We start from the raw sequence: 12,330 nt of genomic DNA, 5'->3' as shown, positions 1-12,330 counted from the left end.
TCATTAAAACTGTTGAGTAAATGGCAAATAGTTATGAGAAAACATGGGGAAAGGAGATAACATCTGAAATGTAAATAAAATATCCAAGAAAAGAAAAGAAAAAGGAAAGCATTCGGCAATGTTAATCAATATAATTGCTAATTGAATCACAATTGGACACTATTCTACACGATATCATTTAAGTTAAAACGCAAGATGAAAAGACCAAATATCACAGAACATAGATCACCACTTTCACCTGCTTACGAGCGATAAAGGATAATTTATAATTATATAGATTCATAGCTTAATTAAAACCATTTTCAGAAAAATAATGCTTTTGAAAATAGCTGAGTATTTAGAAACTTCTTACTTTCAGATGTCAAGTATTCAGTGAATATGTAGTAAAGTGTTAATAGAAAAATGAAAAGCATATATAGAAAGACTTTTCCTGCTAGAACTCAGGTGCACTTATTCTCAATGCAGAGGATTAGACGCAATGTGTAAGCTTGCTAGGTTACTGCTTTATGGCTGAGCTATATCCCAGGCCCTAGGTTGACTGAGATAGTATCTCATCAGTTCATCCTGACCTTGAACTTACTATGATGCTCTCACTGATGCTGTCCAAGCCAATTGCAGCAAGAACACTGGAACTAGAGGTACTTGCCACTTTGCACAGCATGGAATTTTCTATTATGTGCTAAAGGAAACTTAAGTCTTCTTTGGTACTTGGGAATTCAGTTCAGGGTTTCCCAGCCTCAGGCTCTAAGATTTGGTGTTTGTACAATGCTGTTCCTAACATGTGCATGCTATCAAGTCTTGAACACCATCCCTGCCCCCTCCATCATTTCTTTCAGATGCCCTTGGGCATTTTTCATGATTTAGTTGTTGGTAGCCCTAGGGGACCAATTAGACTTAAGTTTACTACATTCCTCATTCAGATTAAAACAAAAGAAGCATGGAAATAGCAATGCAAAGATCTTCTTTCTAGTGTGCCAGCCTGCCTTACAGACTAGCCTTAGACTGATAGCCTCTTGACAACTTCTACTGCCTGTTTGTCATGTTAAAGTTTTGGGGCAACTCTCCAACACCTTCTTTTCAATTCTACCAACATTTTGGGGGATTCTTTAGCTATCTAAAATGCACATTGCCATTTATAACTGAATTTAATCAATAGGATGGAAACATTCAGTCACTTAATGGATCCTCCCAGTAAGACACTTTAAAAACATTGTTAGTACAATATACACAAAAGAAAATTGTAAGTCAGTAATGTGCATATAAACTTTTCCATGTAGACATTTTATCTTGTTTAAAGGTTAATACTGATTGAGCATGTGTAAAGTATGGAACTATTTTCTCAAGTACCATGACTATTTTCTCATGGAATTAAAAAGCAGCTCATTTAGTTGATGAGGAAAACTAAGCACTGAAGCTTAATATCTCACCTAGCCACTGACATTACAGTGTTTACTCAGAGCCCTGCAGGAAGCACTCTTATCTACTGCATGATCTCCACAGCTTCTATATTTCATATCTTAATGATCTAACAGATTATATATTGTTCAAAAATTATATAATAGCGATGGATTAAGTTATTATTATATGTATGTATAAACAAAAGAATTACAGTAGTAAAGAAGACTAGTCCATCATTTCATATCTAGCATTATGTTATTTTTGTGATTAGTAGTAGGTTCAACTCTACAGCTTATGATCTACTCAGCCACGGTTTGTAACTCAGTTAATGGTACTGGGAATGACTTTTATCTTGGAGAGAAGAGCATAGATTTAAGAACTCCCATAACATATGTGTCACTAATCCAACATTAGAAAAAAGTTTCTAGGAAAATCAAGGATTATAACTAAGCAAGACTTGATTTTTCTTCTATACTAGAATGCGTAGAACCATTAGATAGTAAGAAAGCAAGCCAGTAGGGTTGACACTTCCAGGTTGGTTCCAACATAACTTCTCCATATGCTATGACTCAAGTATGTGGTATCTTCAGCAATAAGGTCTTACAATCAAGATCTGGATGGTAACTCTTAGTTAGGGTTCCTACTGTTTAATAAAACACTAAAACCGACTTGAAATTTAGAAGGTAGATGCCTCCAATTCATTACCCCATTTTTTTTTGTTCAGAATTGTTTTGGGTATCCTGGGTATTTGTGATTACTGAAAAGTATTTTTTTCAGATTTGATGAAGGGAAAGATTGTATTAAATCAGTAGACATTTTTGATAGGAAGAAAGCCAATTCCACAATATTAACTCTACAAAAGTATTGGTGGTCTTCAATGTTTGATATCTTCTTTGATTTTTTTTCACTTGATGTCAAAGTTGCATTGAAGAAATTTTTCATTTACTTTAATTTATCCCAATATATTTTACTTTGGACAGTCTTGTGAAAAATATTTTTTCCATGATTTATTTTCTTTCTCTTGTTCTTTCCTTCTTCTTTCTTCCTTCCTTCCTTCCTTCCTTCCTTCCTTTCTTTCCTTGTTTCTTTCTTCTTTTTTTCTTTGTATATAGAGAGTCTACAGGTCTTTGTGTGTTGATTTTATATTCTTATATTTTGATACATGTTTTATCAGCTATATGTATTTTCTGGTGGTGCCTTTAGGTTCTCCTACCTAAAATATCATATATAATATCATATGCAAACAAGGATACTTTGATTTCTTCCTTTATTTTATCTCATTTACCTCTACATCCATATCACTTCTTAAGCTAAGACTTAAATATATATATTTAACAAGAGGAAAAAGAGTGGACACCTTTGTTTTATTGAGGACTTTAATAAAATAATTTGAATTTTCTCCATTCAAGTTAATGTTGGCTGTAGGCTTCTATATTATTTTTTTATTATGTTGGGATATGTACGCTGTACTCCTCAATTTTTCCATGACTTTAACCATGGAAATATGTTTGATTATGTCAAATGCTTCTTAATCATCTAATGAGATGATCATTTTGGAAAATATGGCTCATATTCAAATGTATCTACCTTTATATATAATCTAGTCTTCCTTGTGACATTTAATACTTTTACTTTGTTCTGTAGGTTTAGTGTTTTCAGAATTACATTAGAAGGGGGACTCCTCTTTGGTTTTCTCTTTTTAGTCTCCCATATTCCTCTTGCCCCTTCATGACCATTTTCTTTCCTAGATTTAAGAAAAATTTTTATATGTGTTACCTCACACAGATAATTTCCATTCTTTCTGCTTGTTCCTCTTCTTAAAATTTCTTGATATTTTTTTTCAAAATGTTTTAAAAAGCATTTTTTGTACACTATATTTTGATCATATTCTTCCCTTCCCATAGCTCTTTCTCCCCTACTGCTCACTGAAATTCAAGTTTTCACCCTCTTCTCTCTGAAAAATAAATCAAAACAAAGCAAAAAATACAAAATTGCTGATTTTATTTTGTGTTGGCCAACAATTATTGAGTATAAAGCCTGTCTGGAACTTGATTGATATACCTAGCGTCTCTCTATTGAAAAAAAAAAAAGACTGGATTTCAGTCTTATATTCAGAAATGGCCCTTTAATGTTTTAATGTTTTTAGCAAATTATTTTCTGTGCCTTTATCTGGGTTTCCTCTTATTTCCCCATAGATCCCATGCTTTTGTAGTGTCCTATGACTCTGTTTTTAAGTTTTATTAGATTTATTGTTTTCTTGAGTTAAGTTTTTATTCCATTTTGTCGTCAAACCCTGATATTCACTCTTGTATTTGATTTATTTTGCTGGTATGGCTCTCTATTTAATGTTTTATTTGGTTTAACTTTGTATTTTACATTTTATTCCATTGGGGTTTTCTTCAGAAATTCTATATTTTATATTAATAAGTTAAATTACCTTTTGTGTCCTTAATATTTTACTTATTTTCTTAACTCTTTTCCTAGTCCATATCCCAGTATTAATATCCTATTTGAATTAATTGACCATATTTATAATTTCTATTTATATTGTCATGTACATTACAGTTATATAGATAAAGTGTCTTGTTTTTCTCTTTTGTCTGTGTGCTGTTTGTGAATTTGGTATGAGACACGGGCATCTGGAGTTAGACTCTTGATAGTATCACTTGGTATGGACATTTATTTGTCTCACCTTGGTTGTGTTGTTGGGATGTCTGCTATTACTTGAAGTTGTCAGGTTTTTGAGCAGCCAGGTGGGGCTTAATGTTCAGACTTGGGACCTATCAGTGTGAATATGAAATTGGAATATCAGAAGTAGTGTCAGTTCAGTAGGGCAAAGATCACCTTCTTATCAATAAATTAACCCAATGGTATTAGCAAGTTTTAATATAGGTCTTCAGAAGTTTGTGCAGGTATACACAAAAGTTTATGTTTTCTTCAGGTCCCTAACCCCGGGACTTGGACGAGAACACTGGGAGGTGCAGACTTTGTGTGTATATATCTTTTAGGCTGTGGCCAGTGAAAAGGTGGTACTGTTGTTAACAAAAACAAGACAGACAGCTTCTATGGAACAATACCTGTGCTTGCCCTCTGACCTACTAATACATGTATACATTAATCCACATTTGTGTACACAATAACATTAACATACAAACATACTTAAGCAAACTCAAAAGTAAAATAATAAAATAAGTAATAAACAGTGTTTTCATACTTGTGTTATGATTTATTTCAGAAAAAAATCTAAAGGCTAACATTTATAATAATTTTCTACTAATAAAGAAGAGATACCAGCTGTCTAACACAGTCTTGAAGAACTTATTAAATGTATGTTTAATGAATTTAAAGAAAACAAAAATGCTGAATGAAACAAAGAACTGTTAATAAGAAATGGTATGATGGTTACATATTGGATGTCATATGAAATATAATTGAAGAAAATAAAAATCAAGAAAATTATCAAGGCCTAGTAGCAAATACATTCCATATATTTAGAGTATGACCATGACTCTGGAAATAAAGATATGAGGTGAGATATTGAGAAAAATAAAAGTAGTAAAACAAGGGAAAATATCGTAGAATCTCATAAAGAAGAATTACATAGACTGAATAAATTTACAGATATTTAATTCATACTATCCAGTAGAAACAAACTAAGGCCTATGATAAATTTCAAAAATATTTGTCAGAAAAATAATCTTCTTTCTATCAGTTTCTTCAGAGCAATATTGACATCCTTATTCCTCAGACTGTAGATCACGGGGTTGAGCATGGGCACAATGATGGTGTAAAATACAGAAGACACTTTTCCCTCATCCATAGAACTGGAAGAGGATGGGTTCAGATACATAAATGCAGCAGAACCAAAAAAGACAGCAACAGCTGAGATGTGGGAGCTGCAGGTGCTGAAGGCTTTGGATCTGCCCTCAGTGGATTTAATGCGTAGAATGCTGATAATAATGAAAACATAAGAACTGAGGATGGTCAGGGTTGGGGCAATAATATTTATTCCACTAAAAATTAGTATCATCAACTCATTCACAAAAATATTAGAGCATGAGAGCTCAAGGATGGAAATAAGATCACAGAAATAATGGTTGATCAAATCAAATCTGCAGAAATCAACCCTAAATATGCACCCTACATGAGCTGATGCACAAATTATGCCTATAATATAAACTCCTAAAACAAGAGAAAGGCACTGATGTTGAGACATGATGATACTGTAAAGCAAGGGGCTACAGATGGCAACATAGCGATCATATGCCATTGCAGCCAGCATGTAACATTCTGAAATAGCAAAAAGGAGAAAGAAGTAAAGTTGAGTTATGCACTCAGGGTAGGAGATGTCGTTCTTCTCCATCACAAAATTCACCAGCATTTTGGGGGTGATGACAGTAGATTGGCAGAAGTCAATGAAGGACAGACTGCTGAGGAAGAAGTACATGGGGGTGTGCAGGTGGGAGCTGAGCAGGATCAGGATGATCATGCCCAGGTTCCCCAGTGCTGTGAGCAGGTAGATTCCAAGGAAGAGGAGGAACAGGGGCAGCTGCAGTTCTGGTTGGTCTGTTAAGCCAGAGAGGAAGAATTTGGTCACTGTGGAATGATTGCCTTTTTCCATGCTCTCTGGTCAGAATCTGAAAGAAAAAGATTTGGACTTTTGAGGGACAGTTGCTCTTCTTTTGAAAGAAGGTACCACCTTAAATTCTATATAATCACTTCTTGCTGTTCCATCTTCACCATGTGGAACTTGTCTCACTTCAATATTTTCTAAATATGAATTTCAAAATTAATGATATTTTAAAGAAAATATTTTATTTATGTTTGTAGTGTCAAGTACTTTTGTACTGAATTTCAATGTGTCAAACCTTTGAACCTAGTATTTGTAAATAGTATTTCTAAACATTGTCATTTAAGAGAAAAGATACAACTGAGAAAATAAGGCTAATACATACATGGCAGAGACATATCAATCAAATGACTATTACTGACAAACTTTCCAGAATAAGAATTTTATTGTTTTAAATATTCTTCTTGCTCCTTCAACTTTTGTGAGTAGAGAATGTCAAAATCAGAGGAACAGAAACAGAAAGCAAAGAATTACCAATATGTTTCATTGTTCTGTTACATAGTGAGTATATGTATTAAGTATTTCACAAAGTGAGCTTTGATAAAGAATTAGAATTGATTTAACTTGTTTTGAAGATGATATTATAGTATATATAAGTGACTCCAAAAATTCTTCTGTGTAACTCCTACACTGTCAGCATAGTGAGAGGACCCAATATTAAGTTTACTGAGAACGAAATCAAGAAATCAATACTTTTCATGATAGCCCCACATCATATAAAATATCTTGCGGCAATGTTAACCAAAAAGTGAAAGATTTGAATGAGAAGAAAGGTAGGGAAAATGGGTGGGAGAGATTTGTATGAGAGAGACTAGAAAGAGCAGATGGAGGGGGACCTTAGTTTCACTCATATACCAATTGCAAATTGTGATTTCTTTTCAAAGAAAAAAAACTGAATTACCTGAAATTAAAATTTTCTAAGTTGGGAAAATGAAAGACAGTAAAAGAAAACAGAGCAGTTAAGGCCAGCAGGGGACCAAGAAACAACAAAACAAAATGGGAAATTTCTGGAGTTTCCTGATAACTTATTCATTCATTAAATGACAATTGAAGGAAATTAAGTTTAGGTCATTAGCCAGTAGAACTGTAAAAGTGCTAATGTACTGACAATAAATAATGGTAATAAATTTTACAATATAACACATTAATATATTCTGGTTCCTAGACATTTGTATATTAAATTAGTTTTGAAATCTTTCTAAACTGGATTAAAATTAAATGATAATAAATACAAAAAATTGTGATTATTTTTATAAAACAATAAAAAATTGTTTACCTTGAGAAAAAAATATTAACAAATTATCTATCTAATATGTAATGTTTAAGTGAAAAAATATAATCTTGTAATTTCTCTTGTGTAAGAAAAACAAGAAACTAATTTGAACATAGTTTTCATCAAAACTGTTAAGTAAATGACAATTATAAGAAAAACATTAAACAATGTCGATCAAAAATGTAGATTCATCCACAAGTGGACACTATTATATCCTTATAACATTTAGGTTAAAATAAAAGATGAGGAAATCAAATGTCACACAACATAGATGGCCACATTCACCTGTTTATGAGAAAGTATAATTTATTTTTACACAAAATCATGTACCTAAGAAAATATATCTGTACTATTCTTAATTAAAACTGTTTTTCAGAAAAATAAAACTTTTAAAAATAACTGAATGTTTAGATCCTGCTTTTACATGCCATGTAGTCAAGTGAATATGCAGTAACGTATCATTAGAAAACAATAACATACATAGAAACACTTTTTATGCCCGAACCCAGGTGTACTTCTTCTCCATCCTGAGAATTAGACCCAATGTCTAAGTTTACTAGGTTACAGCTTCATGGCTGAGCTATATCCTAGGCCCTGGGTTCTCTGAGACAGTGTCTCACCAGTTCCTGCTGAAATTGAACTTAACTGTGATGTCCTTCTTATGATGTCCAACTTAATCCCAGCAAGAACACTGGAACTGGAAGTACTTGCCACTGTATATCACATCAGACTTTCTACCGTGTTCTAACGGAAACCCAAGACTTTTGTACTTGGAGGAGTTCGGGGTTTCTCATGCTCAAGATCTGAGATTTGATGTTTGTACAATGATGTTCATGGGATCTGTATGCTGTCTTCACTGCCCCCTCTATCATTTTTTTCAGATGCCTTTGGGGTTTCTCATGACTTAGTCATTCATTGCTCTGCGGGACCAATTAAACTTAAGTTTCCTACACTCTTCATCAAGATTAAAACATTTGAAGCTTAGAAATAGAAATGAGATCATTCTTTTGTTTGCCAACTTGCCTGATAGATTAACCTCATACTGGAAGCTTCTTGACAAATTCTACTGCCTTCTGGCATGTTAAATTCTTTACGTGGGGCAACGCTTTAACACTTTCACTTCAATTCTACAAATATCTCAGGGGATTCTTCAGCTATCTAAAATGCACATTGCTATTTACAGCAGAATTTAATGAATAGGACAGTATAAACATTCAGTCACTTTATGTATCCTTCCAGTAAGGGACTCTAAAAGCAATGTTAATACAGTATATACAAGGGAAAATTATAACTCAGTAACATGATATTAACTGTTCCATGTAGATGTGATTTTACTGAATGATCAACACTGATTGATTGTTTGTCGGGTTCTGATGTATTTTCTTAAGTACAATGTTTATTTTCTCAAGCAAGTAAAAGCACCTCACTTAGTGGACTTGGGAAATTATGTACTGAAGTTTCAACCACAAAATTTGACGGTGAGCTAAGCCATGTTTGATTCCTGAACCATAGCATTTCATGCTTCTTTCCTGGTCTCCATCATAATTGCCTGATGTTTTGATACCTAAGACAATTATGAAAGTTTCCATGGAATAAGAAACAAAACATGTGGGGTTCCTTAAAGCTCACACTGCATTGCAGCATATCAAGAAAAAAAAAACCCTCAATGAGTTAAACTGTGAAGGAGTGAATTTAAGGAATATGTAAGCATCTGAGCCTTTTCAGAAGGCATGCTTTTATATACATAAGGAGAGAGTATCTTACTTGCAATGAGATTATCCTGTGTTCACATATTAAATCTTAGCCCAGAGATTATTGGATTTCATTACATTCCTGTGTTCACATATTAAATCTTAGCCCAGAGATTATTGGATTTCATTACATTTTTCCATGTATTTCAATATATTTCAGAACAGTGCTTTGATCTAAATATGCAATGACTAGCTACAATTAAAATAATAACACTCTTTACCTTAATACTTGCATGTAATTAAAATGATATAAAAGCAAAAAGAAGAAAGGGATGTGATAAAGGGTTTCTAGGGAGGTGAAAGGGGATGGCATCTGTAATGTAAATAAATAAAATAGCCAATAAAAAAAAAAGAAAAAAATATTTGTGGGGAGCTGACAGAAGGTGGCTATCATCCTTGCAGCTATCTTGAGCCATTTACCCTGACAAGAGACTTGTTTACAACAGCCTACAACAGCTGAACACACTCTGATAACATCTTGTTTTATATATCCAGGATTTTCCCTTGAGTGTGTGAGACTTAAAGGTGTGACTTAAGAAGTGAGACTTATAAAAAGTGAGAAGCAGACAGAAGAAAAGAGAGAACTAGGAACTTAGGAAGTTAGAACTGGGAACTTGAGACTTAGACTTAGAACTTGGAACTTGGGACTTGGAAACAGAGAAGAGAGACTGGAGGAGAGAGAGACATGAGAATAAACAGGACTGAATCACACTCTGTCTGGTCTCCATTCTTCATGTCCCTTATGTCCCTTCACGTCTGCCCTCTCTCTCTTGCTGAACCTGACCCACGGACCAGAGCAGCAGTATGAGCCGGGACAATTTAGCCCCCAAACTTGGGGCAGTGGGAGCTCTAACAATCTTGGCCCCCAAGCTTTTGGCAGTGTGGGTTCCAACATTTGGCAGTGAGATCCCCGACAAAATAGCATTCTTTTTTCATGAAGAGGTTGTAGTAAAAACAGCTTAGTAGCATTTTAACTCAAATATATTCTGAAGAAAGAGATGCTTATGGCCAGACATTGAACCTAGTGTTTTACATACATTAATGCTTTCACTCTATTTGCTTGTTAACTTGTTTGTTTGTTTAAATTTTTACATCTTGACTCTAGATTTCCCTTTCTCCATTCTTTTAAGTCCTTATCCAACCTGTCTCCCCCTTCTTCACCCCAATCTGCTCCTCTTTCATTTTTCTTCAGAAGAAGGCAGGACTCCCACTGATATTAACCAGCTATAGCATATTAAGTTGCAGCAAGACTAGGCAACTCTCTCCCATCTAGGCCAGTGGATGTAACACAGTAAGAGGACAAGGGTCCCCAAATCAAGCAGCATAGACAGAGAGCCTTGCTCCCACTCTTAGGATTTATACAAGAAGACTTAGCTACTCAACCATAAAACAGGGGCAGAGGGTATAGGTTAGACCTATGCAGGCTCCCTGACTGATAGTAGAGTGTCTGTGAGTCCTCATGAGCCAAGATTAGTTGATTCTTTGGTTTTTCTTGTGGATTCCTTTTCCAATGGGGCTCCCACATTCTTTTCTCACCCTCTTGAGCATGATTCTCTTAGCTCTGCCTAATGTTTGATACTCTGAAACAGTTTATATCAGTTTTTTTTTTGTGTGTGACAACTCTCTAATAACAATTGGCCTAGCCCCAATCCATGAGGAGAGCAGAGTATCATTAAGAATCATTTCATTGACTTCTTTTTTCCAATCGGGCTTACTCTATCCTAAGTTTCTGGGTATCCAACCTCTGGGTCCTGCCTCTCCAACCAGTGTCAGTATGAGCCCTGTTTCATGGCATGGATCTCAAAAAGCGATCAATCATTACCACTTTTACAGTTTCTGTGCCACCTATACCCCAGCATATGTATTAGCAGAACAAATTATAGGGTGAAGGTTTTGTGATTGGTTTGATGACCCAGACTTCCCATTGGAAGTCTTGCCTGATTAAAGATGGCCTGTATAGGTTTCATATGCACCATGCAAGGAGTGTTAGCTAGGGTCACCTTCATAGATTTCATGGACTGTCCATTTCCCTAGGTTTTTAGCAAATCCTAAAGATGTCCCCCACTTCCAGCTGTCTCTCCTTCTACTCTCTCCCCCCATCTTCCTCCCAATCTGGGCCCTCCTGTTTCCACTCTTACCCTACCCCTCTTGAGGTCATCCTCAAGTCTACTCACAAGTTTATTCTACTTTCCATTCATAACGAGATTGTTAATTAGCTTCTCTGTCTGTGGATTTTAGCATGGGTTTCCTTTCCTTTATGGCTAATATCCACTTATAAGTGAGTACATTCCATGATTGTCTTTCTGGGTTTATAATATCTCACACAGAATGATGATTTTTTTCTACTTTCATCCATTTGCCTGCAAATTTCATGATGTTCTTATATTTAATAGCTCAATAATACTCCATTGTGCAAATATATCAAGGTTTTTAAAAATTCATTCTTTAGTCAAGGGACATCTAGGTTGTTTCAGATTCCCTCTTCTCAAATGACTCTAGCTTGTTTCTGACTGATGTAAAACTATTGATGTAAAAATATTGAGTATTTGTAAAGTCAATTTTCTCTGAATGAAAGCAGTAGGAAAAAAACTAGAAAGATTAGGAAAATGAGGGACCCCATGAAAATATTAGTTTTACAGGGAACATGGTATCTATATGAAAAAGTCTCTACAAGGACAAAGAAGGAAAATGTAAGATCAATTCAAGCATTGCAGCTGGTGATAGGTCTATTAATTTTGTTATTCACAAAGTTATGATTTTATACCTTAAAAAGAATTATGTAAACATTATTTTTATCTTGAATGTAGGTATAAAGGATTTTTGAATATCAACAAGGCTGACAATATGGCTTAGTAATTTTATAAGATCCTGCTTTGTTATGGTTCTATTTACAGCATGGCAGCAGTTAAATTCAGCACTTATGAGTTTGGAAAGCATAAAATCACACATAACAGTGTTTAAGTACAAATCTTACTGTGATAATATGTATCTTTTTATGTTGTTTTATTTTGTTTTATAGAGATTTTTGTATGTGTTTTGTTTGCTATATTTTGGTTTTGATACAGGGTGTGTTAGTTAGGGTTTTACTGCTGTGAACAGACACCATTGATCAAGGCAACTCTTATAAGGACAACATTTAATTGGGGCTAGCTTACATGTTCAGAGGTTCAGTCCATTATCATCAAGGCTGGAACATTGTAGCTTCCAGGCAGGCAAGGTACAAGAGGAGCTGAGAGTTCTACATCTTCATCTGAAGGCTGCTAGCAGAATACTGATTT

The 12,330-nt window shown here is 34.5% G+C and overlaps 1 protein-coding gene across 1 annotated transcript; it reads right to left on the bottom strand.

The window, feature by feature from the left end:
• Positions 1 to 4,695: 4,695 nt before the first annotated feature.
• Positions 4,696 to 8,100, bottom strand: LOC117702087 (olfactory receptor 8G17-like). Its single transcript, XM_034493406.2, has 2 exons — positions 7,948 to 8,100; positions 4,696 to 6,035 (listed from the first exon to the last, which is right to left on the bottom strand). Exon 2 carries the CDS (start codon positions 6,017 to 6,019, stop codon positions 5,084 to 5,086), a length of 936 nt encoding a protein of 311 aa, XP_034349297.1. The 5' UTR covers positions 6,020 to 6,035; positions 7,948 to 8,100; the 3' UTR covers positions 4,696 to 5,083.
• Between the last annotated feature and the right edge of the window lie 4,230 nt (positions 8,101 to 12,330).

This window comes from Arvicanthis niloticus, unplaced genomic scaffold, assembly GCF_011762505.2.
Source record: "Arvicanthis niloticus isolate mArvNil1 unplaced genomic scaffold, mArvNil1.pat.X pat_scaffold_433_arrow_ctg1, whole genome shotgun sequence".
NCBI lineage: Eukaryota > Metazoa > Chordata > Mammalia > Rodentia > Muridae > Arvicanthis > Arvicanthis niloticus.
This window is presented reverse-complemented; position numbering and strand designations above follow the sequence as displayed.